The sequence below is a fragment of the Ranitomeya variabilis genome, chromosome 1 (assembly GCF_051348905.1).
Source record: "Ranitomeya variabilis isolate aRanVar5 chromosome 1, aRanVar5.hap1, whole genome shotgun sequence".
Taxonomy (NCBI): domain Eukaryota; kingdom Metazoa; phylum Chordata; class Amphibia; order Anura; family Dendrobatidae; genus Ranitomeya; species Ranitomeya variabilis.
Window position 1 is genome coordinate 637,957,206 of NC_135232.1, and position 24,938 is coordinate 637,982,143.

The 24,938-nt window shown below is 44.7% G+C and overlaps 1 protein-coding gene across 1 annotated transcript in view; it reads left to right on the top strand.

Moving 5' to 3' along the window:
- The window catches only part of COCH (cochlin), a 126,301-nt gene that overhangs the window by 51,442 nt on the left and 49,921 nt on the right, over positions 1–24,938 (top strand). The window contains exons 4-6 of the mRNA XM_077260936.1: positions 15,882–16,038; positions 19,297–19,430; positions 21,491–21,553. Coding sequence (XP_077117051.1) covers positions 15,882–16,038; positions 19,297–19,430; positions 21,491–21,553 — 354 coding nt within the window. The remainder of the gene's footprint in view (positions 1–15,881; positions 16,039–19,296; positions 19,431–21,490; positions 21,554–24,938) is intronic.

The following is a 24,938-nucleotide window of genomic DNA, read 5'->3' on the forward strand; positions in this document are numbered from 1 at the left end:
AACATTTTATATATATATATATATATATATATATAATTATATACAACACCAAAGTTGTATTACCCCTTACACCTACATAAGTGCAGCGTCCCAGAGTCCTGGTCGTTGCAGTAATGTCGCTCTGCCACTAAGGGGAGTGATGTTACGTCTGATTGCACAAAGGATTTCACCTGACCAGGTATCACAGACACACTACATTCCACACTCCGGCCACCAGGGGGGGTGGTTCTATCTATTAGGCCACTCCTCACACTCTGGTAAAACTGGGGGTTGGACAGGAAGTGAGAGAGAAAGCAGCCCGGGAGAGTTCGGGAGAGGACCTGTCAGGGGTGGGATCCTGACAGCGGCCTAGCGAAAAGGACAGATCGTTACGAAGCTGTGCCTGTAAGGTATAGCGGCAGGCTCCTTAGAAAGGACACGAAACGGAGTATATTGCGGAGAAGTGAGAAGCGAGATCATAGCACAGAGGCGAGAGAACCAGAAGGAGTCGTGCCCTTAAGACCGTGGCAACATCCTTCTGAGGCGCGTAGCCGGTGGCCGGAGCACCGAGGAAGTAACAGACTCTACATATTACTTCAAACCACGGCAGGACAGTTAATTATAGGTTGGCTGTCTCACCCTTTACACCTAACAAAGACAAAGGAGGCAACTGTGGGAGAGGGGCGTCTCTAGGGTCCATATAAAATAACTCCAGGCCTACCTCGTCATACGGGTGCGTCCTAGCCATTTTCATCTGGGGGACGGAGAGAGAAAGAACAGAATCATACACGACAGTTGTGAGGACTATCCCGTGGTGCTCAGCAGGGAAGGACTACAACAGACAGGCGCTAGGAGGCAGGCACTGATTTCCACCTGCAAAGGGAACTCTGGATGTGCCTTCGGACCGGCCGGTCTCAGCCAGCCCTGTTAACGGTGCTCTAGATTTCGGACCCCGAAGCCTTCAGTAAAAAGTTAAAGAGACTGCAACCCTGTGTCCTCGTTATTCGTCGCGTCTTGCACCACGCACCATCACCTTTCATTGGACGCCCCTTAGCAGGGTCACGGACCAGGCCTAGCCACCGTGACGACCCCAAGACAGAGACAGAGAGGCCCGGTACTGAGTACCCCGCGGCCCTGCATCTGGGGGCACTCCATAAACACCTCACACCAGTATTATTTGACCACCTTTCCTCCTGGGACAAATGTAGGGATGTCACTGGAGACCACGGACTTATGGTTGGAAAGCCAGAACCAAACTAACATCTTCCAGGTGGGGTGAAAAGTTGACAATAAGGACATGATGAAAAAATACCTATATCAGGATATATCAATGTATATACATATCCATGTAAGACCCCTCCTGGTTATGTTTTACCCACTTTTTAAATAGTTGATGGAACTGTCTGGTACCAATGTAAAACTCCAAAAGTTGCAACATTTTTGCTCAAATATGAGTGGTACAAAAATGACGACATTTCAAGAAGTTTTATGCCAACTTTCTGGTGGAACCTGTTTGATGAATCGTGCTCTTTATGCTTATATTTTACAGTCCCCTATCAAAATTTGCGGAGTTCTGATATGTCGCTCTTGGGTTACATACTGATTTTGCTAGATTTTTTAATCCATGTGTTTTTATTATTATTATTATTTATTATTATTCAAATAAAGGGACCTGTAACATTTAAGATCACATGCACAAGTTGAGTTTTTTCCCTCAGTATTTGTAAGCCAAAACCAGGAGTGGGTGATAAATACAGAAGTGGTGACGTGTTTCTATTATACTTTTCCTCTGATTGTCCCTCTCCTGGTTTTGACTTACAAATGCGGAGGTAAAAAAAATCACCACACACTCAACGAGTGTACGTGGCTTAATTGAACATTTGCCCAAAAATCATTGAGGCCAGTTACACACATTGAGTATTTGGTGACTTTTTTACCTCAGCATTTGTCAACTCCAGTAGTGGGTGGGAAATACAGAAGTGGTGACGTGTTTCTATTATACTATTCCTCTGATTGTCCCTCTCCTGCATTTGACTTACAAATACTGAGGTAGAAAACTCACCAAGCACTCAATATATGTACGTGGCCTAAATTGAACATTTGCCTAAAAATCAGAGGAAAAGTATAATAGAAACACATCACCACTTCTGTATTTATCACCCACTCCTGGATTTGGCTTACAAATACTAATGTAAAATACTGACCAAATGCTAAACGTGCGAGAGTGACCTAAGGAAAGACCATTAAACTGTTGCCGCCCTTCAGGCCTTTGCTATGGGCTACACAAAAAGTCAAATTAGTCCCTGCCATGATGGAAGTGGGAGCAACTGGCACTGGGTGGAGAGTACGAGTCTGGCTGCACCTGTGCTTGTGGTTTTATACAGAGGCTCCTTTATGCAAGTATCTAATTCCTAGTTCACAGAAAATTGGACACTGAAGATACTTGTTTCTTGTCAAATTCTCAAACCCATATTTAACAAAATATTTGTTAGGTGTCGAGTGCCCGCCTCTGCACAGGGGGAATCTCGAGCCACCTCCGCTGCGGTCTCCCATTCTACTCCAGCCACAGTGGAGCCTGCTCAGCGGAGACATCGGTCCCAGCATCTGGCTCAGGCTGATACTGGGCGACTGGTTACTACTGTTCTTCCAGGCTCTGCCTTTGTAGCCAGTACTGGTCAGCAGCGAGCAGATGGCTCTGGGACTAAGTCCTGCTTTTCGCCTTCTGAGCATGCCCAGGGTAAGACCTCTCATTGGAGGTCGGGGGTCACATGCTCAGATACCGCAGCAGCTCCCATTGGTCCTCTAGGAAGGTCCTGAAGTTGCTGCAGCTATAAAAGGTTCGCATGGCCGCACGGCCATGCGCTAGAATCAAACCAATGTCTATGAGCTCAGCGCCAGTGTGGTCATGTCTGGATGCGGTTAGGGTTTGGCTGAAATAAGCCCCTAGAATACCGACACCTCCAGTGAGGAGTTTGTATGAGTGTATTCAGGGCCTTCGCTGAAATAAGCCGCTAGAATACCGGCACCTCCGGTGAGGAGTTGTTTGTCTGTTTTCTCTGACTGCATGACCACAGTTTGCTCTGGTTGGTAGCTGTGTACCTCTGTGAGGTTAGCATGGCACAGCATCTTGTTCCTAGCAACTGTGGAGTTAAGAGTTTGCTTATACCACCATATAGCGCTGCCATTTGCCAGCAGCAGGTTCCTCTCCTGCACGGTGGACCCCGGGTTGCGAACGCACCAAATAATACATATATAAATATACTCGGTGCGTTCTGCCAACCCTAACAATATTGACATCCATGTAGCAAGAAATATGAACCATCCCGACCGCACCTTCATGTAGGACAGAAAGATTATGATCAAGAACAATGAATATCTCCAGACAGTTGCATCAGTGTCTGGAGCTCGTGGTCTTGGAGCAGAACATATGATCCTACAAGCAGAATTTTGCTCGTGCTTGCACTCCAATGACCAAACTTCAGATGGATTTTACAGGAAATACAATAAAAAAAGAGGCCAGAAATCCCAGTACATGAAAGTGTGGCCTTTAAGAAATAAGAACTGTTCACATACTGTAGTTAAAGTACAGAATAATGCAAAATCACTGGATACCATTCCGAATTTGCAATTCTGCATATCTCTATGTGCAGGGCCGGTTTTAGGCAAAGTGGGGCCCTAGGTAAAAGTTTAAAATGGGGCCCCAAATGCTAACATATTGCACATCACACAGAAGCACTTCGGTTGTATTTATATGTGCTGAGTTCAGGCCGCTAAACGAGTGTGATCAACAATATTGAAGTCGTTCAACTCTTGTTTTCTGGCTTCTTTACACCAACTGAGAAAGAATGATGGGAACAGAACAATCACTAGTAGATCAATTTGTCCCCACACAGTATCATGTTATCAGCAGCACATCTACAGTTTACACCGGTGATGTGCTACTGGGAACAATGATTTCTTTTTCAGCATAAACAATCCAATCACTCGATGAATACGCAGCATTTTGCTTGTTTAGTATAATACACCCCATAGTTCTCCATATATTATAATGTGCACCACAGTCCTCCATATTGTAAAATGCACATCCCATAGTCCTCCATACAATACAATGTGCCCCATTGTCCTCCATATGGTATAATACACTTCCCATAGTCCTCCATATAGTACTATACACTTCCCATAGTCCTCCATATAGTTTAATACAGTCCTCATAGTCCTCTATATATTAAAATACATTGCTCAGTCCTCCATATAGTATAATACACTCCTCGTAGTCCTCTATATATTAAAATACACTGCTCAATCCTCCATATAGTATAATACACTCCTCATAGTGCTCTATATAGTATTATACACTCCCCATAGTCCTCCATATAGTATAATACACCCCTCATAATGCTCCATATGGTATTATGCACTCACCATAGTCCTCCTTATAGTATAATACACTGCTCATAGTCTTCCGTATAGTATTATACACTCCCCATAGTCCTCCATATAGTATAATACACTCCTCAGTCCTCCATATAGTATAATACACTCCTCATAGTGCTTCGTATAGTATTATACACTCCCCATAGTCCTCCATATAGTATAATACACTCTTCATAGTGCTCCATATAGCATTATACACTCCCCATAGTCCTCCATATAGTATAATACACTGCTCAGTCTTCCGTATAGTATTATACACTCCCCATAGTCCTCCATATAGTATAATATACTCCACAGTCCTCCATATAGTATAATACAATCCTCAGTCCTCCATATAGTATAATACACTCCTCAGTCCTCCATATAGTATAATACACGCCTCATAGTGCTCCATATAGTATAATACACTCCTCATAGTCCTCCATAAATTAAAATACACTGCTCAGTCCTCCATATAGTATAATATACTTCTCATACTGCTCCATATAGTATAATGCACCGCCATAGTCATCCATGTAGTACAATTCACTTCCCATAGTATAATGTATTCTCCATAGTCCTTGATACAATATAATGCAGCCACCCCACAGAATATAATGTAGCCCGCTCAAGAGTATAATGCAGCCCCACCATACAATATTATTATTATTATTTATTGCTATAGCGCCATTTATTCCATGGCGCTTTACATGTAAGGAGGGGTATACATAATAAAAACAAGTAAAATAATCTTAAACAATACAAGTCATAACTGGTACAGGAGGAGAGAGGACCCTGCCCGCGAAGGCTCACAATCTACAAGGGATGGGTGAGAATACAGTAGGCGAGGATAGAGCTGGTCATGCAGCAGTTTGGTCGATCGGTGGTTACTGCAGGTTGTAGGCTTGTCGGAAGAGGTGGGTCTTCAGGCTCTTTTTGAAGGTTTCGATGGTAGGCGAGAGTCTGATGTGTTGTGGTAGAGGGTTCCAGAGTAGGGGTGACACACGAGAGAAATCTTGTATACGATTGTGGGAAGAGGAGATAAGAGGGGAGTAGAGAAGGAGATCTTGTGAGGATCGGAGGTTGCGTGTAGGAAAGTACCGGGAGACGAGGTAACAGATGTAAGGAGACAGGTGGTGGATGGCTTTGTACGTCATGGTTAAGGTTTTGTACTGGAGTCTCTGGGTAATGGGGAGCCAGTGAAGGGATTGAGAGAGGGGAGAGGCCGGGGAATAGCGGGGGGACAGGTGGATTAGTTGGGCAGCAGAGTTTAGAATAGATTGGAGGGGTGCGAGAGTGTTAGAGGGGAGGCCACAGAGCAGGAGGTTGCAGTAGTCAAGGCGAGAGATGATGAGGGCATGGACTAGGGTTTTTGCAGATTCTTGGTTGAGGAATGTACGGATTCGTGAAATATTTTTGAGTTGAAGTCGGCAGGAAGTGGAAAGGGCTTGGATATGTGGTTTGAAGGAGAGATCAGCGTCAAGGATTACCCCGAGGCAGAGAGCTTGTGGGACTGGTGAGAGTGGGCAGCCATTTACTGTAATGGATAAGTTCATTGGGGGGGTCGCGTGAGATGGGGGAAAGATGATGAATTCTGTTTTGTCCATGTTAAGTTTCAGAAAACTAGCAGAGAAGAAGGATGAAATAGCGGATAGACATTGAGGGATTCTGGTTAGTAGGGAGCTGATATCTGGTGCAGAGATGTAGATCTGTGTGTCATCAGCATAGAGGTGATACTGAAAGCCATGATATTCTATGAGCTGTCCCAGGCCAAAGGTGTAAATGGAGAAGAGCAGGGGCCCTAGGACTAAACCTTGTGGGACTCCGACAGATAGGGGGCAAGGTGAGGAGGTGGTGTGTGAGTGGGTTACGCTGAATGTCCAGTCTGTTAGGTATGATGAGATCCAGGATAGGGCCAAGTCTGTGATGCCAAGGGATGAGAGGGTCTGTAATAATAGGGAATGGTCCACTGTGTCAAAGGCAGCCGACAGGTCGAGGAGGAGGAGGACAGAGTAGTGTCTCTAGCTCTTGGCAGTTAAGAGGTCATTGGTGACCTTAGTTAGGGCAGTTTCAGTGGAATGGTGTGACCGGAAGCCAGATTGTAAGCGGTCAAAGAGGGAGCAAGAAGAGAGATGGGAGGACAGTTCAAGGTAGACAATATAATATAACCCACCCATAGAATGTAATGCAGCCCCCCTCATATAGTATAATGCAGCCCCTCCATAGAATATATGGTAGCCCCCCTCACAGTATAATGCAGCCCCTCCATAGAATATAATGCAGCCCCTTTATATAGTATAATGTAGCACCTCCATAGAATACAATGTAGCCCTCCTCATATAGTATAATGCAGCCCCCCATAGAATATGATGTAGCCCCCATAGAATACAATGTAGCCCCCTCAGAGTATGATGCAATCCTCCCTCATATAATATAACACCCCCATAGAAAATAATGTAGCCTCCCATAGAATATAATACAGCCCACCTCCCCATAGAATATAATGTAGCCCCATCAAAGATTAGATTATGATGCAATCCTCCCTCATAGAATATAATACAGTCCCCTATAGAAAATAATGTGGCCCGCCCCCCCATAGAATACAGCTTCCCCCCAGAATGGCCTCACAGTCCAGTCCTCACTCACTGATATATATTTTTTTTAAAAATCCAATCCTCACCTCTCCTCATGCTCCATGCTGCTTCAGGCTCGGCTCCGGTCTCAGCGGCGGCACACAGTAGGTGAGCGATGAAGTGACATTATCGCGCACCCGCATTGTCAGAGGTAGAGGGGAATGATGGGAGAGGGAGTGTCATCTGACGCTCTCTCCTCCATCATTGCTTTGAACTGTACCGGCGTCATAGACGCCGGCATAGTTGAATGCAGCGGCGGGGGGGAATCGGCGCTGGCAGCAGGCAGGCCCCCCTGACTCACGGGTCCCATAGCGCATAGCGGCTGCGTGATGTGCCGCTATTAGCGGCACGCCACTGGCTTGGGGCCCCTGGGGGAGCAGGGCCCCTAGGCAGCTGCTTGGTCTGCCTGCCGCTAACGCCGGCCCTGTCTATGTGTATGTGCAGACTCAGGCAGTCTTTATCTTCATTGTAAGCCCATGTGGCAGAGTTCCAGGAGACTCATTAACATCCTGGTTTCTAAGAAACTGAGCCCAGCAATCCTTTAAGACAGATGTCGCACTGAACGTCCTCCACAAGACTCCCACCACTAGAATATTAGATCATCCTGTTGACCCTCAATTCTATTGATCATTTCAGTAGTCTCTTTAATTTAATATTACAGGTGATTTCTTGTCCTAAGCTGCAGGTTGATTTTATAAAAGCAAACTCTTCTTTGCTCCCTCTCCCATGGTCTAGCACTGAGTCGCCGCTCCAGATATGTTATTGCCTGCAGCACTGATGATACGTTGAAAACACTGCAGCCAATCAGTGAGCTCAGCAGCACGGCACAAGCAGCTCAGAGCCGCTGAGCTCACTGATTGGCTGCAGTGCTGTCAACATGACATCAGCACTGTAAACAATAGCAGAAACTAGCAGCAGCAGAGACTCAATGCTGGACCTGGGAAGGGTGAGTAGAGAAGGGTTTGTTTGGTTTTGTTTTTTGTCTCTGTAGCATTTGACACTGTGGATCACCAGATCCTCCTCACCATGCTCCGCTCTATCGGCCTCAAGGACATTGTTCTCCCCTGGTTCTCCTCCTATATCTCTAACCGCTCTGTCACAGTATCTTTTGCCAGCCTCTAATCTTCCCCTTACTATCTGGGTTCCTTGAGGCTAAGTTCTAGGCCCCTCTCCTCTTCTCCTTATATACTGCCCCTATTGGTCAAACCATCAGTAGATTTGGTTTCCAGTGTTATCTCGCTGGTGATGACACCCTTCTGAACACTTACTCCCACACTTTAATACAAAATACCAGTGATTGTTTGCCTGTTGTCTTTAACATCACGTCCTCCCTCTATCTGAAACCATCTCTTCAAAACAGAGCTTCTTTTGTTTCCTCCCTCTACTAACCTACCTAGACCAGATTTTAAAATTTCCTTGGGTGTTTCAATCATAACTCCTAAGTGGTAAACTCGCTGTCTTGCACTTCATGATTGACATACAACTTTCCTTTATTCCGCATATCCAATTGCTCACTCGATTGTGTCACCTGCTCTTTAAAAACATCTCCAGAATCTGACCTTTTTTCTCACCTTTGAAACTGCAAAAACTCTTACTGTCACTCTTATTCATTCTTGTGTGGACTACTATAAAACTCTCTTTGGATGGGTCTCCCTCTAATCAAACTTTAGAAGCCATCCTGAATGCAGCAGCCAGAGTTATATATTTATCCAGCTGCCTCACCGATGCCTCAACCCTGTGCCAGTCACTGCACCGGTTAACCATTTGTTACAGAGTCCAGTATAAACTCATCTTTCTCGCCCACAAAGCTCTCCACAGTTCTGCACCACCTATATCTCCTCCATCATTTATGTCTATTGCCTTACATGTCCCGTCCATTCTGCAACTGATCTAAGACTAACATCCTCCGTAATCCGAACCTCCAACACTTCTCTTGTGCTGCGCTAGTCTACTGGAATGCACTACCCCAAACAATCTGACTAATACCTAGCCCCCATGTTTTTAAGCATGCTTTAAAAACACCTCTTCAGACAGCCTTATCACCTTAACTTACTAACTAGTGATGAGCGAACGTGTTCACTCGAACCTGGTGTTCGATCGGACATTAGGGCGTTCGAAGGTGTTCGGTATTCGGCCGAACATCTCGCGGTACTTGAGTGAAATCTCGTTTTTGTTTTTCTCATTTTTGGCGGTTTTTCAAGGAGCCAATCATGTTAGGTGAGCCTTCTAAGCTACTAGCATGACGTAGGGACATGTACAAGACGAGAGCAGTGAGTGGCTGGCCAGATCAGGTGACCTGACCAGCCAATAGACTGCTTTCATTATGTTCGGCGCTTTCAGCCATTTGCAGTGTGAAAGAGCATAGGGACAGACGTGCTGGGGGGACTGGGAATTGATAGGGACTAGAGCAGGGACAAAGACCAGAATTAATCAGGCAGGCAGGGTGCAGAAATCAACAGCCCTTGTCAGGGCTAATCTACGTTTACTACTACTAGTCCTCTCTTGTATTTGCTGGCTAGCTGTGTGGCAGCTGGGACCAGGAGTGCAGCGGCCGCCATCTTAGCTGCGCACTCACTGTCTCAGTGCCAAGTCTCAATCTCAGTCTCCAAGTCAATCTTTATAGGCATTAGGCAGGGATCGTGTGTGCATTAGGCTGGGCTTTATAGTGCGGCGTCCGCCATTTTGGGCGAACGCCGCACTATTAGAATATCGGCTGCTGGATGTTCCTCAGACTCCATTTAGCCTCCAGCACACGCTGTCTGTAACCTCATTTGTGCTGCTGTCTGGGACTTGTAGTGCCTCAGACTCCAGCACACGCTGTAACCTCATTTGTGCTGCTGTCTGGGACTTGTAGTGCCTCAGACTCCAGCACACGCTGTAACCTCATTTGTGCTGCTGTCTGGGACTTGTAGTGCCTCAGACTCCGTAGAGTGGTACAGCACACGCTGTCACCTCATTTAATAATAATAATATTAATTAATAACAATAATTAATAAATTAAAAAAGGAAATATTTGCGGCCTAAAAATAAAACCGCATAAGATATAAAAATGCATTTTTGAGTGATACAGATATACCACACCTGGCCCAAAAATATTTGTTTAGCGTACACATAAGCGCAGTGTACAGAATACGCAATTCTGCCACATATATAGTATATATATATATAGTATAGAATACCCTACATTCTAATCCAAGGTTTTGTGTGTCCAAAAAACCGCATTAGATAAAAATTGCATTTTTATAGCACGCCATATCTAATAGTTAAAGAAATAAAGGGTATTTGATGTGAAGAAATACCACAAATATAAACACAGTTTTATATCTGTTACTGGTACCCAAGTTTTGTGGTTCAAAAATACGCTCTGTATTTAGTGACTAGGCCTGTTGCCAGATTTGTGCACGCCATATCTAATAGTTAAAGAAATAAAGGGTATTTGATGTGAAGAAATACCACAAATATAAACACAGTTTTATATCTGTTACTGGTACCCAAGTTTTGTGGTCCAAAAATACGCTCTGTATTTAGTGACTAGGCCTGTGGCCAGTTTTGTGCACGCCATATCTAATAGTTACATAAAGAAGGGGTATTTGATCTGAAGAAATACCACAAATATAAAACACAGTTTTATATCTGTTACTGATACACATCAGTTTGCTGTAAACCAAGGTTTGGTTGCATAAAATACGCTCTTTACCGAATAGTCCTTTTTGCAACACGCAATATATCCTCTGTTTGGACAAATAGAGTGTATTTCACCTTCATAACTAGCTTTTCTAGCATAACCTTTACAATGGTGAACCCCAGGGGTAAGGGACGAGGATGAGGACGTGGTCGTGGGCGTCAAAGTGAGGTTGCAGGCAGAGGCCGTAGTCCTGGGCAGGGTGACACAGTACCTGCTTCTGATGGAGCACTGGAACGCCGCAGAGTACCCTTTTCTAGCTTCCTGTCCCAATTTACAGTGTCACGTGGCACACCCCTATTGGATCCCCAGCAGTGCGAACAGGTGATCAACTGGATAGCGGATAATGCATCCAGTAGTTTATCCACCGCCCAGTCTTCCACGCAGTCCACCAACGCTAGCCAAGGGAGTGGACCTCAGGATCTTTCAGCTCAACCTCCTCCCGCCCAGCCTGGCCCCTCCTTGGAAATTAGTGATTCAAATCCTGCATACTCCCAGGAACTGTTTTCCCAACCCTTCCTAGATTCACAAAGCACTGCTGAGCAGCAACCTGACCAGTGGGTCTGTCCCGATGCCCAAAATAGAGAGCTTTCCCAGTCTGTGGGTGATGAAAGTGGGGATTTACAAATAGTCTGTGGAGAGGTGTCTGAGGATGAGACACGGGTGTCAGACAGTGAGGTGCTTGTCAGTGCAGTAATTCCCAGGGGGGAGCAGGCTGATGAATGGGAGGAGGAGGAGCCGGTGGATGATGAGGTGACTGACCCCAGCTGGGTTGTTAGGCCTAGTCAAGAGAGTGCTTCGGAGGGGGAGGCAAGTGTAACATCAGAAAACGTTGCAAGAGGTAGACGTGCGACCAGAGGGAGAGGCAGGGCCAGAGTAATTTCATCAGACAGAGGTTCAACAAGTGAACCAGTTTGGTCGAGGCCTCGGTGTTCTAAAGTCTGGAGCTTCTTTAAAGAAAGTGAGGAGGACCGACGGACTGTGTTGTGCAACCTGTGCCACACCAAGCTCAGTAGGGGAGCCACCACTAGCAACCTAAGCACTACCAGCATGCGCAGGCATATGAGTGCTAAACACCCAACTCATTGGAATCAAGGCCGTTCACCTCCTTCTGGTCGCACCGCTGCTCCTTCCCCTGTGTCACATGCTGGCTCTGCCAGTAACTCCCCAGCCCAGGAGCCCGGCACCAGCGACTCCCGCCATGCAACCACCCCTGCACCTTCACCATCCCCCCCACAATCCACCAATGTGTCCCAGCGCAGTGTTCAGCTGTCTTTGCATGAAACATTTGAGCGCAAGCACAAATATGCCTCCGCCCACCCACATGCACAGGCCTTAAATGTCCACGTCTCCAAACTCCTGAGTTTGGAGATGCTGCCCTACAGGCTGGTGGAGACGGAGGCATTCCGCAACCTGATGGCGGTGGCTGCCCCTCGCTACTCCGTCCCAAGCCGCCACTATTTTTCTCGATGTGCCGTCCCAGCACTACACCAGCACGTGTCTCAGAACATCAACCGTGCCCTGACCAACGCGGTTACAGAAAAGGTCCACTTAACCACGGACACGTGGACCAGTGCTGGGGGGCAGGGACACTATATCTCCCTGACGGCACATTGGATTAATTTGGTTGAGGCTGGGACAGAGTCTGAACCGGGGTCAGCTCATGTGTTGCCCACACCCAGGATTGCGGGGCCTACCTCGGTGACTGTTTCCCAGGATTACTATACTTCTCCCCCCTCCTCCTCCTCCTCCTCCTCCTCCTCCTCCACAAACACCACTTGTAAATTTCCATCCGTGGACACGCCACCTTCAGTCGGCAGCTGCAGTCGCAGCAGGACCGCAGTGGGCAAGCGCCAGCAGGCGGTGCTAAAACTGCTGAGCTTAGGTGACAAGAGGCACACTGCCCAGGAGCTGTTACAGGGCATGACGGCTCAGACGGATCTTTGGCTGGCGCCGCTGAACCTGAAAGCAGGCATGGTCGTGTGTGACAACGGGCGTAATCTGGTGGCGGCTCTGCAACTGGGCAGACTCACACACGTTCCATGCCTTGCCCACGTGTTCAATCTGGTGGTTCAGCGGTTCCTCAAGACCTACCCCAATCTGTCAGATTTGCTCACCAAGGTGAGACGCATCTGTGCCCATTTCCGCAAATCCACCACTGATGCTGCCACCCTGAGGGCAGTGCAACGGCGCTTACAACTGCCAGCTCACCGACTGTTGTGCGACGTGCCAAAGAGATAGAATTCCACCCTACACATGTTAAACAGGGTTTACCAGCAGCGCAGAGCCATTGTAGACTGTCAGATGACCACTTCCACCAGAACCGGTAGTCAAGTTAGTCAGCTTCCTCAAATCTACAATGAGGAGTGGACGTGGATGTCTGATATATGTAAGGTGTTAAGCCACTTTGACGAGTCAACACTGATGGTCAGCGGGGATGACGCCATAATCAGCGTCACCATCCCGCTGCTTTGTCTGCTGAAAAAATCATTGCTCAGCATGAAGTCTGAGGTGCATCGATTGTCACAGGAGATGGGGGAAGAAGAGTTGACTGAGAGCCAGAACACCAGCCAGTCTGTTTCTCAGAGTGTAACTGAGGAGGGGGAGGAGGAAGATGAGGATGAAGAGGAGGAGACTGTGGGCGAGACTGAAGACGGTACCCATTCCCTCTTCTCAGTTCAGCGTGTTTGGGCTGAGGAGGAGGAGTTGGAGGAGGAGGAGGAGGAGGAAATGGAGAGTCGGCCTGTTGCGGAGGGGGAATTCTTACGTGTTGGGACTCTGGCGCACATGGCTGACTTCATGTTAGGCTGCCTTTCCCGTGACCCTCGCGTGAGAAAAATATTTTCCACCAACGATTACTGGGTGTTCACCCTCTTGGACCCCCGGTACAAGCACAACTTTTCCACTCTAATTCCTATAGAGGAAAGGAGTATGAGACTGCATCAATACCAACTGGCCCTGGTGCACAAGCTGAAAATAGCCTTCCCATCTGACACCGCTAGCGGCAGAGGACGTGGTTCTGAGGGCCAACAAGCGAGGGAGAGGAGGGGAGCAGGCAGCTTGTCAAGCGCTGGCAGAGGATCAATCTCCAAGGCCTTTGCCAGTTTTATGTCACCCATGCAAGAGTATGCCACCAATCCACAGTCTAGACAGAGTAGAGGCGAGATTTACAGAAAGATGGTGAAGGACTACCTAGGTGACCATACCAACGTCCTGCATGATCACTCTGCTCCATACAACTACTGGGTTTCAAAGCTGGACACGTGGCCAGAACTGGCACTGTACGCCTTGGAGGTGCTGGCTTGCCCTGCCGCTAGCGTGTTGTCAGAGCGGGTCTTCAGTGCAGCTGGTGGCATCATCACCGATAAGCGTACACGCCTGTCAACTGACAGCGCTGACAGGCTGACGCTTATCAAGATGAATAAAGCATGGATTTCTACAGATTTCCACTCGCCACCGTGTTAAAGCAGCTCAAACTGAAGTCTGTCATGTCACCGTGCCACTCTCCGTGCTGACGCTGCTGACGCCTCCACATGCTGGGTCTTCGCTACCTCCAAACTATGTAATTGTGCCACTCTGTGGCCTCAATGTGTAAGGAATGATGCTGCTGTCGCCTCCTCAAGGGTCCGTCACCGTGCCACTCTCCGTGCTGACGCCTCCACATGCTGGGTCTTCGCTACCTCCAAACTATGTAAATGTGCCACTCTGTGGCCTCAATGTGAAAGGAATGATGCTGCTGCCGCCTCCTCAAGGGTCCGTCACCGTGCCACTCTCCGTGCTGACGCCTCCACATGCTGGGTCTTCGCTACCTCCAAACTATGTAATTGTGCCACTCTGTGGCCTCAATGTGTAAGGATTAAGGAATGATGCTGCTGCCGCCTCCTCAAGGGTCCGTCACCGTGCCACTCTCCGTGCTGACGCCTCCACATGCTGGGTCTTCGCTACCTCCAAACTATGTAATTGTGCCACTCTGTGGCCTCAATGTGTAAGGAATGATGCTGCTGCCGCCTCCTCAAGGGTCCGTCACTGTGCCGCTCTCCGGCCTGATGCTGCCTCCGCATGCCGTGCCCATAGCTGCCATGCTGTGTCAGGCTCAATTTCGGTGTGTTTCACCTGCTACCTCATCAAAGTGGGTCACTCTGTCACCACAAAGCTGTTGGCCATAATTTGGCGTAATGGTGCATTTGGGCAGCCTCAGAGGCAACTATGCATGCTGCCCCTGCTGTTTCCTGTCCATTCCAGTGTTGTTTCCATCATTTTCTGAGCTTCCCAGGTTTTTAGGCGACCTTCCCTGTGCAGAGCTTTGGTCCCGCTGAAAAATGTTCGAGTCTCCCATTGACTACAATGGGGTTCGTTATTCGAAACGAACACTCGAACATCGGGAGATGTTCGACTCGAACAACGAGCACCCGAACATTTTAGTGTTCGCTCATCACTATTACTAACCTAACTTTCCCTGTTCCCTCCTTCCAAATGTTAATCGGAATCTGGTCCCTCCTATTCCAATAGCCACGGTAACTGTACCTAGACAGATACTGGCTGGTGACCGGATCATGCAGCTTAATATGAAAACCGTTATTATAATAATGATGGCTAGACTGTACATAACACATTCTACCTATAGTGTATCCCCTATTTCCTCATAGATTGTAAGCTTGCGAGTAGGTCCCTCATTCCACCTGTAATTGTTGAAATGTCTTATGCTGTATAGTTTTCATTATCTTTCTCGCCCCACTGAATTGTAGGAATATGATAATGCTACATAAATAAAACATATTATTATTATTATTATTATTATTATTATTAATAAGGGGTTTAGCATTTTAACTATCATTTTTAGATTTGAGGGAACAGTGCTTGGGAGCACCATGCTGCCTTTAGCAATAAAAAGTAGGATGATGTATATACATTATTATAAACTATTCTGATTAGGGATGGGCAGACTGTTGGGTGTTCCGGACAGCGTACCTGAGCTAAACTGTTTAGAAAGTTTGGTTTGGGTACCAGAACCTGAACCCCATTGAAAATACAGTTACCCGAACTGGTAAGAAAGGAAAAGAGAGAAGGCCCGAACAGTCACTGCCCGGTACGAACCTCGAACATTTCTCTTCAGGTTTGCCCATCTCTAATTCTGATGCATCACCAAGCTTATAACACGTCTATATTACTTTCAGCTCCAGTGCCTGTAACCTGCTCCATGAGAGGAATGGATTTAAAAAGCGAATCTGCCCAAGTACAATGTCCCCCAGGGTGCACCGAGCAGCAACTCTCTGTATATGGAAATGCAATTTATGCTGCAGTATCCAGCATATGTGGAGCCGCAATTCACCGGTATGTTGCATATATTGGATATTTTGTCTTAAGACTATTGATATTATACAATACATTTGGGTTTCCTACTCAGAAGTTTCTTTTGTGAAAAATGTAGCAGTAAAAAGATTTTAAGCTTAATAAAATGTAGTTTATTTTTATAAATAATTGTGTCGTGCATGTAAAGTTAGTAAAAACTCTAATTCACTTCATCAGCCATTTTGAAATCGTCAAAAATAATTGCAGAATTATGTGCAAAGAGAGTTCTTTAAGGAGTTATATTGGAGCGGGTCTGCTTCAAAATAACTTGGCTCTTCCTATTAATTTCTAAAGTAAAACTACTTTGCTGCCCTCATGTTCAGTATTTTGAGTGCTTTTGTTTCTGTCTCTTCGAAAAACACCTATTGGGGGGAAAAGTGCATGTCACTACTTTGAAGCGGCTATTGATGGAATACACTCCAAACTAGGCATTAGCTAATCAAAAGGCTGCAAAAAATGCTTGAGAAAAAACTGTTCTCAAACACTTCAAAGGCACTTCAGGAAACAAAACAAAAACTCCTCCAAAAGTTCCCCAATGAAGGCGCATTTCTTGATGCAGTTTCTACTGGAAAACTGATTGGGGTTGATTCAGTAAAGCGCTTGAGCCACAAGAGTGTCATAAAAGCTTTGAAAAAACTTGCGAAAACAATTTGAAAATTTTGGCGATTTCACTCCTCTTTGGATCAGCTCCACGAAAATGGACAGAGCTGGGTAAGAGGCAGGGCGAAGGTGTGTCTACACCCCCCGTCATCAAATGTGGGTGTGCTTTCCGCACCAGAAATGTTACTCCAGCTGTTTTTATTCAATATCCTCCATCTCTTTGCCAGACCAAGTTCATACGTTCAGTATTATAGATACTGGTGTAAAATCCTGACCAAATACTGAACGTATGAACGTGGCCTCAAAGATTTTCTTTGACTCCATTAGGAGTGTAGAGTGACACCATAGGCGTGCATTTGTTCTCTGCTGCAGCAGAAGTTCCAGCAGAACTTCCTAACTCATCTTCCTGATTTCTTGAGAAGTACGAATTTCTTTTTTTTTTTACAGGAAAGATATACGTATATTTGTACCGTGTTAGCCAGTAGATAGAAAAATATTTACAATCGAGAGTCCTCAGTGGTTGATACCTTTTAATGGCCAATATGTGATTCTTCGGATTTTGTATTAGTCTATGCCTGATGAAGAGACCTGAGTAGTCTCGAAATTTACTTTTATTTCACATGGAAAACTAAAGTTTCAAATTTCAGTTCACTCCAGTAAATGCACTAACAGAATAAGGTTAAGTTTCCATGATGAGTTTTAGATGCTGCATATTTTCGCCATGCAAATCTCCTGCCAACTCTGCTTTTTTTTATGAGGCTCAAGGTATGTGCACACGTTCAGGTTTTTTTGCATTTTTTGCGATAAAAGCGCTATAAAAACTTATTAAAACCGTATACATTATGCATCCTATCATTTAGAATGCATTCTGCATGTCTTGTGCACATGGTGCGTTTTTTTCCCTGAAAAAAACACATCGCGGAAAAAAAGCAGCATGTTCATTAATTTTGCGGATTTTCCGCGTTTTTATTCTATGCATTTGGAAAACAAAACGCACAAAAAACGCGTCAAAAATGCATGAAAAAACGCATGCGGATTTCTGGCAGAAATGTCCGGTTTTTGTCAGGAAAATTTCTGCTAGAAATCATGACGTGTGCACATAGCCTTAAACCGACCTGCGGTTCGTTTTCAAATCCATAACATCAATTTTTCTTGCAAGCACAATGAGATTTATGTGTGGATTTACCCCATAGACTTGCATCAGATGCGGAAAATGAGCAGGTAAAAAACAATAGTTTTTAGTGTGTTACCTCTGCGCACTTGACTGCATTGATAAGGTGAAAATATATATAGAGAAAAATGCACATACCGGAACAGAACCGGAAGTGATTAACAGCATATTTTATTGACAAAGATTGTATTAAAAGATACACTTATTTTAATCCAAAACAAAAGGTAGTTTGACAGTGAGGAATACCAAAAGAGTGGAACCGCAGGTCAGAGGAAAAGAGGAAGGAGAAGGTTCAGTTTGCCTGTTTAGAATTACATGAGTACATCTATGTAACGGGTAAGTGTTAAATTAATGTGAAACAAAAAAATAATAAGACCAGTATTAGACATATACGAAAAAGATATAGAGAAATTTGATGGCAAAAGGAACATGAAGATGGTAAGTTACCTCAGACCTGCGGTGCCACCACAGCTACGCGCGTTTCGGCTGGAGTGCCTTCTTCCGGGTGAGTCATGGTTTTGTGAAAGCTAAATACCAGGAAGTATTTAAAAAAAATGACATGACAAAAAAACCTCTGATAAAAACCCATGTAAAAAACAAACCAAAAAATGCAATGAAAAAAGCACAAGCAATGTAATTTAGCTAATAATAATAATAATAATAATCATTTTTATTTATATAGCGCCAACATATTCCGCAGCGCTTTACAACTTATAGAGGGGACTTGTACAGACAATAGACATTACAGCATAACAGAAATCACAGTTCAAAACAGATACCAGGAGGAATGAGGGCCCTGCTCGCAAGCTTACAAACTATGAGGAAAAAGGGGAGACACGAGAGGTGGATGGTAACAATTGCTTTAGTTATTTGGACCAGCCATAGTGTAAGGCTCGGGTGTTCATGTAAAGCTGCATGAACCAGTTAACTGCCTAAGTGTGTATCAGTACAGACACAGAGGGCTATTAACTGCATAAAGTGTATGAGAACATGATGAGAGGAACCTGATTATGTGTTTTGGTTTTGTTTTCTATTTTTATTAGGCCACACAGGCATAGTTAGGTTAATGCGTTGAGGCGGTAGGCCAGTCTGAACAAATGCGTTTTTAGGGCACGCTTAAAACTGTGGGGATTGGGGATTAATCGTATTAACCTGGGTAATGCATTCCAAAGAATCGGCGCAGCACGTGTAAAGTCTTGGAGACGGGAGTGGGAGGTTCTGATTATTGAGGATGCTAACCTGAGGTCATTAGCGGAGCGGAGGGCACGGGTAGGATGGTAGACTGAGACCAGAGAGGAGATGTAGGGTGGTGCTGAGCAATAGGTTTAGAAATGATGCAGAAAATCTGCAACATCAAAAACTCACCAGTGGCCGTGGCGTTCAAAATTAATTTCTATTTCCTCTTGAAGAAAATTATTGAACAATAAATAAAATGTAACATAACAGAAAACATTTTTTTCTTTTTCTAGGGGGGTTATAGGCAGCAACGGTGGAACAGTGTCGCTACGTCGGCTTCCTGGAAATCAAAATTATCATGCGTTCTATGCAAATGGAGTGCAGTCCCAGTCACTGAGCAAGTGGTCTTCATCCTTCTCTGTATCCAGTGAGTACGGTACATTCATTTGCAAGCAGCTGGTTTTAATTTTATTCCACACAATTCTGTAACTTTTATTGTATAAAAAAGATGATAAAATTAACACAAATTAAGAAGAATAATTGGTGAGTGTTACTAATATAGTAATATATGTACTTCCTAAAATTGCTTCAGGAAACGCTCCTTCTTTGGGTATGTGCACACTTCATATTCGCATACCCTTTGAGGAGTTTTTGGGAGAATTTTTCATTTCCATTTTACAAGAAGAAGACACTTCAGAAAATTCTACTCTTTTCATCTTGATTTGTCAAACCTGAAATGTCTCTTGCTAGAGATTTTGTGGTCATTATCAAAATTATTTACCTGGGTGTTTTTTGAACTCCATTAAGCAATAAAAAAAACTATCATTTTTATACTGGAAACAATAAAAAATACCAGAAATAAATTCCTGAACATTTTGCTTTCTATTGTCTTGTATTCTAAATATTGAGCATCTTCCTAGCAGAAAACGTCAGAAGAATGGACGTCACTTTTTCTTCGAGCCTTTTGAAAGCCATAATTATATAAAAGAAGCTCAAAAGCATTAATCCATGAACAGCAATTTGTTTTTACATAAAAATATATTTGTTCAACGTTTCTGTGGTCATTATCTGAGGATTTTTCCTGGGTGTTTTTTGAGCTCCTTTAAGCAAATAGTGGCATTTTTGCATCATAAACGCTAAAAAATAGAGCAAATAAATGGACTTTTTTTTAGTTGTCTTTTAACCCTTTCCATTGTCTTGAATTCTAAATATTGAGCGCCTTCCTAGCGGAAAGCATCAGAAGAATAGAGACGTCACTTTTTTCTTCGGGTCATTTGAAAACTATAATTGTTTAAAAGAAGCTCAAAAGCCTGAATACACAAACAGCAGTTTGTTTTTACATAGAAATCAATTTGTACAGTCTTTTGCATATGTGCACACAACGTCTTTTACAGTCAGCTTCGTTCTGCAACTTACCTGAAGAAGCACTAAATAAAAGCTAAAAACAATGATGTGCACTGCAATGTAAAAATTACTTACTGTTCATATGTTCAGTCTTCTGAACTTCTTTTAACCACTTCAGGTTACCAAAGACTTAAAGCAGTTAAAAAGTTTTCTGGTCCATTCTTCGGGTGGCTCAAAAATGACCAAAAAGACGACAAAAATGTTGCTTCAGGCCAAAGGGGAAGGTGTATCCTGAAGCGTCTTACCCTTGAAAAATTTGATGGGTTTGTACACGCCCAAGGGTATGTGTCCACGTTCAGGTTTGCTTCAGGCTTTGGTCAGGATTTTATGCAGGTAAAATCCTGACCAAAAATGCACCTGAGGTCACTGGCAGGTCACCTGCGGTGTTCCTGCGTGTTTTGCTCATTGTAGAAACATGCTGCGTTCTGAAAAAACGCACCGCATGTGCGTTTTTGTGGGAAAAACGCATGCGTTTTTTAATGCACAGTGGAGACGGGATTTCTTTAAATCCCCCCCACTATGCTGTAACATCTGGACGCTGCGTTTTTGACGCTGTGGCTCAATGCTGCATCAAAAACGCAGCGTTTCCTGAACGTGGACACATACCCCAAGAGACGTTCTGTGCACATACCCTTTGCATGTTTTGTTAGTGCTTTTTTTGTGTCATTTTTAGAGCTTTTGCAGTTGAAAAATGATGCAGTGTGAACACACCCTTAGCATATAGATATTCTTGTGGATCTTCTAGATAATAAACGACGAGTTTTAATTAGGCTATGCTATTGCCTTTCATGTTATGCTTTTATACCTTTTAGACAAGGGGCCATTTGCAAATTTGTAATTGTCAACAGTAATACCCCTTGCAGATGGGTATCCAAAATTGCTGCAAATATCATCCCCTTTTGACGTTTTTCATGAAGTGTCATGTCTTTGGTCTGCCATGCCATTAAAATAATTTCCAAATTGATTTGAAGAAGTTAATCTGGAAACTTACAATAATGAGTGATATGTCGAAGCCAAGTTTAGAAGAGTTAAGAACATCTTGGTGATAATAATACAGTTTATTTTGTTGTTTTTTTCTAATAGAGTATAAGACTCGAGAAATGGAAGTCTCTGGGAAACCTGTATCCACTAAGGCATCTGCTGCATGTGAGTAATAGGTCATGTGCAATTCATCCGCCATTAATGTAAATTAGCGTAATGTATATGGGATCCAAACTATTCCCAGACAGTTGATTTTAGAAAAATTAGGGTCAGTCACGTTGAATTTCAAAAAGTCAAATTTTATAATGTTTTAGAATCAGAAGGCAACAGTTTCCCAAAAAATGGAAGTTTCACCCACACCCCCACCTCCAATGTACATGCAGCTTATCTAAGAAGTGCACCTTCTTCAGTGTGTGGGAGGCTATAATAAGTCTGAGGATGTTTCTTCAGCTGCACCACAGAGAAACCAGATGAATGGCATTTCACATTGTGCTGAGATTTCCTGCTCTAAGGGATTTTAAATATGCAAATATCTTCTTCAGTGAGGAAGAGAACTTGAACTTAAGATCCACCCTTTAATGAACCTTGCCATATGGCCAAGAAAAGAAGACAAGCAAGACACTATTTGCAGACAAGTGTTTCAGGTTATTTGCCCCTTATCAGTGCATAGAAGGAAGTTTGATTTGGTGGGTGAGAGTCCTGTGACTAGGAATTTTTCTCCTTGTGGAGAGTGCCATGCCAACATAGTTACGGTAAATATTTAGTTGATTGATGGAAAAAAAAGACCTAGGTTCATTAAGTTCAACCTTTTTTATACTTAGAATGCCTAGTTGATCCAAAACAGAAAAAGACTTTAAATCAGAGATGCAATTTGTTATCAAATTAAAACAATTCTTCCTCATGCCTGCTGCCATTTGGGCAGATTCCTTGATGAGTATTTCACATTGAATACATAGCTCCCAACCGTCCCTCATACTGTGGGACTGTCCCGATTTTGAGGCTGTGCCCCACAGTCCGGCACGGGACTCTACTTCTCCCGCACAGCTCCAGCAGGACAAGCAACCGACACGCCCCTTGTATTAGGCCACGACCATTCCCGTATCTTCTTCTTCTGGGGCGGTGGTTCAGAGAGGGATAGAGGACATTCTAAGGTACGTGTGTGTGTGTACTGCACACATACATGCAGCTGGCCCTGCTGTGTTTACAGTACAAGGCATTATAACCAGGAGTAGTGGCAGCAGATAGAGCAATCCAGTGTTAGTCATAGGCACATATATACTACAGCAGTTATGGAGTGGAGCCACTAGATAGTGGTATTGCCTGAGTGCATGCAGAGTTCGCAGAGCTGGGCTACATTGCAATGTGCAGGATCTGTGAGGCAGCAGTGTGGACAGTGACAGGTGGTGAAATTTTTGCCTGCACTGTAAGCAGAGCTGCTGGGACACATCTACAGCCCCGACTGTACACTGGCATTGTCATGTATGGCCATTATACAATATGAAGCACTGTGTGGCCATTATACAGTTTTGAGCATTATGTGGGGCCATTATACAGTATGGAGCACTGTGTGACCATATTACAGTATGGAGCATCATGTGTGGCCATTATTCTGTACGCAACATCATGTGGGGCCATTATACCGTATGGAGTACTGTGAGGCCATTATATAGTATTGAGCATCATGTGTGGCCATTATACAGTATGGAGCACTGTGTGGCCATTACACAGTATTGGGCGTGGCCTAAAATTTGCCGCTGCGTGTGCCGCTACCTTTGTCCCTCTTTGCCTTCTTCAAATGTTGAGAGGTATGTTGAATGTGCTGTCTAGCTGAAATGAAAGTCTGCAGTTGCCAAATTGTGACCTTGTGTGATGTGCATACTTCTGCAATTCCCCTGTATTCCCCAGCTTCTCTTAAATGGAAACTGTCACCAGAAAAAAATGCTATTAACCTGCAGATATGGGGTTAGTCTATAGTTTTAATACCGTTACCAACCTGTCCAGCACCCACACGTAGCTGAATGCTGTGGGGAGAAAGGTAACTTTATTCCTCCCAGCAGTGTACAGGTTTCAGTCACAATGGGGTGGTGGTGGCGTGGGCTCAGTCACTGCTCTAATTATACAGAGCGGTGGCTTTAACTGTGCCTCTGGCCCTGAGTGACAGCCGGCCTCAATGTAGAGCCAATGTTAGGGCCCAGGGCGCAGTTACAGTAGACGCTCTGCATACTCAGAGCAGTGACTGCACCCACACTGGTGCTGCCGCATGACTGAAACCGGATGCTGCCAGGAAAAATAAAGTTTATTTTCTCCCCTCAGCATTCGGCAGTGTGGGCGCCAGGCAGGTTTGTAGCGCTATTAACCTGCAGACTAACCCCATATCTGCAGGATAATAGTATTTTTTCTGGTGAAATGTTCCCTTTTAATAACAGAGAATTGAGAGAAGTGTTGAAACGTAGTCAGCATGTGAATGCAAGTATGAAAATTACACACATGGGGTCATGTAACCACCCGCCACACAGTCTACACAGGGCAGTCGTGACAGTGTGTACATCACATATAGAATGACTGTAGACTTTATTTCAGCCCAAACAACCCCTTTAAACCAATCTGTCAGCAGGATTTCAACTCACAAACTATTTATATGCACCTGTAGCTCTTTCAAAGACGAGTTCAGGTATACCGTTACATTGCCAGTCCAGTCCTCCGTTACTGAGAAATCAGTATTTAAATCTATATACAAAAAGGTTAAAGTTCTTTCAGAGCATGGAAGTTTATTAAAAGCCACTTCCACTCAGGCTCTATTTCCCACCAAGCCCTGCCACCAGGGGCCTACAATAGAAATCATGGGGCCCTACAGCAGAAGTCCTAATTGGGTCTCTGCCAGAAAAAAAAAGTACTGTGGGCTCAGAAGAGCATATCTCACAACTTTGCAGCTCTTACAAAGTAATATTGCCCCTATTGAAGCCTGCGTTCCCACTTACTAATATACCCCCTTTCATGGTCCCCATGAGGTATGGTGACAACAAAAGTGCCCCTCGAGCACCATAAGATACCCTTGCAGTGAATTTTTTCACAGTACCCACAGAAGCACAGTATGTTGATCCTACAGTAAGCCCCCCACACATTCAAAGTATGATACCCACACAGTGACCCCAACACAGTAAGATGGCCTTACAGTGCCCCACACACCATGTAATGGCCCCGACAGCCATCTACACAATATAATGGCCCCTACACATACAGTATCATAGCCCTCCATAAAGTATAATGGCCTCTACATAGTATGATTGCAGCGCCCCAGAGTCCTGGTCGTTGCAGTACTGTGGCTCCGCCGCTAAGGGGGGCTATGGTACGTCTGATGGCACTGAAGGAGTTCATCTGACCAGGTATCACAGACACCAATACATTTCACAGTCTGGCCTCCAGGGGGAGCTAAGGGTACTATTCATTAGGCCACTCCTCACAGTCTGGTAAAACTGGGGGTTAGGCAGGAAGTTAGGGAGAACACTGACTGGGTTGGAACCAGGCAACACCTTGTGGCAGAGGGTGTTGT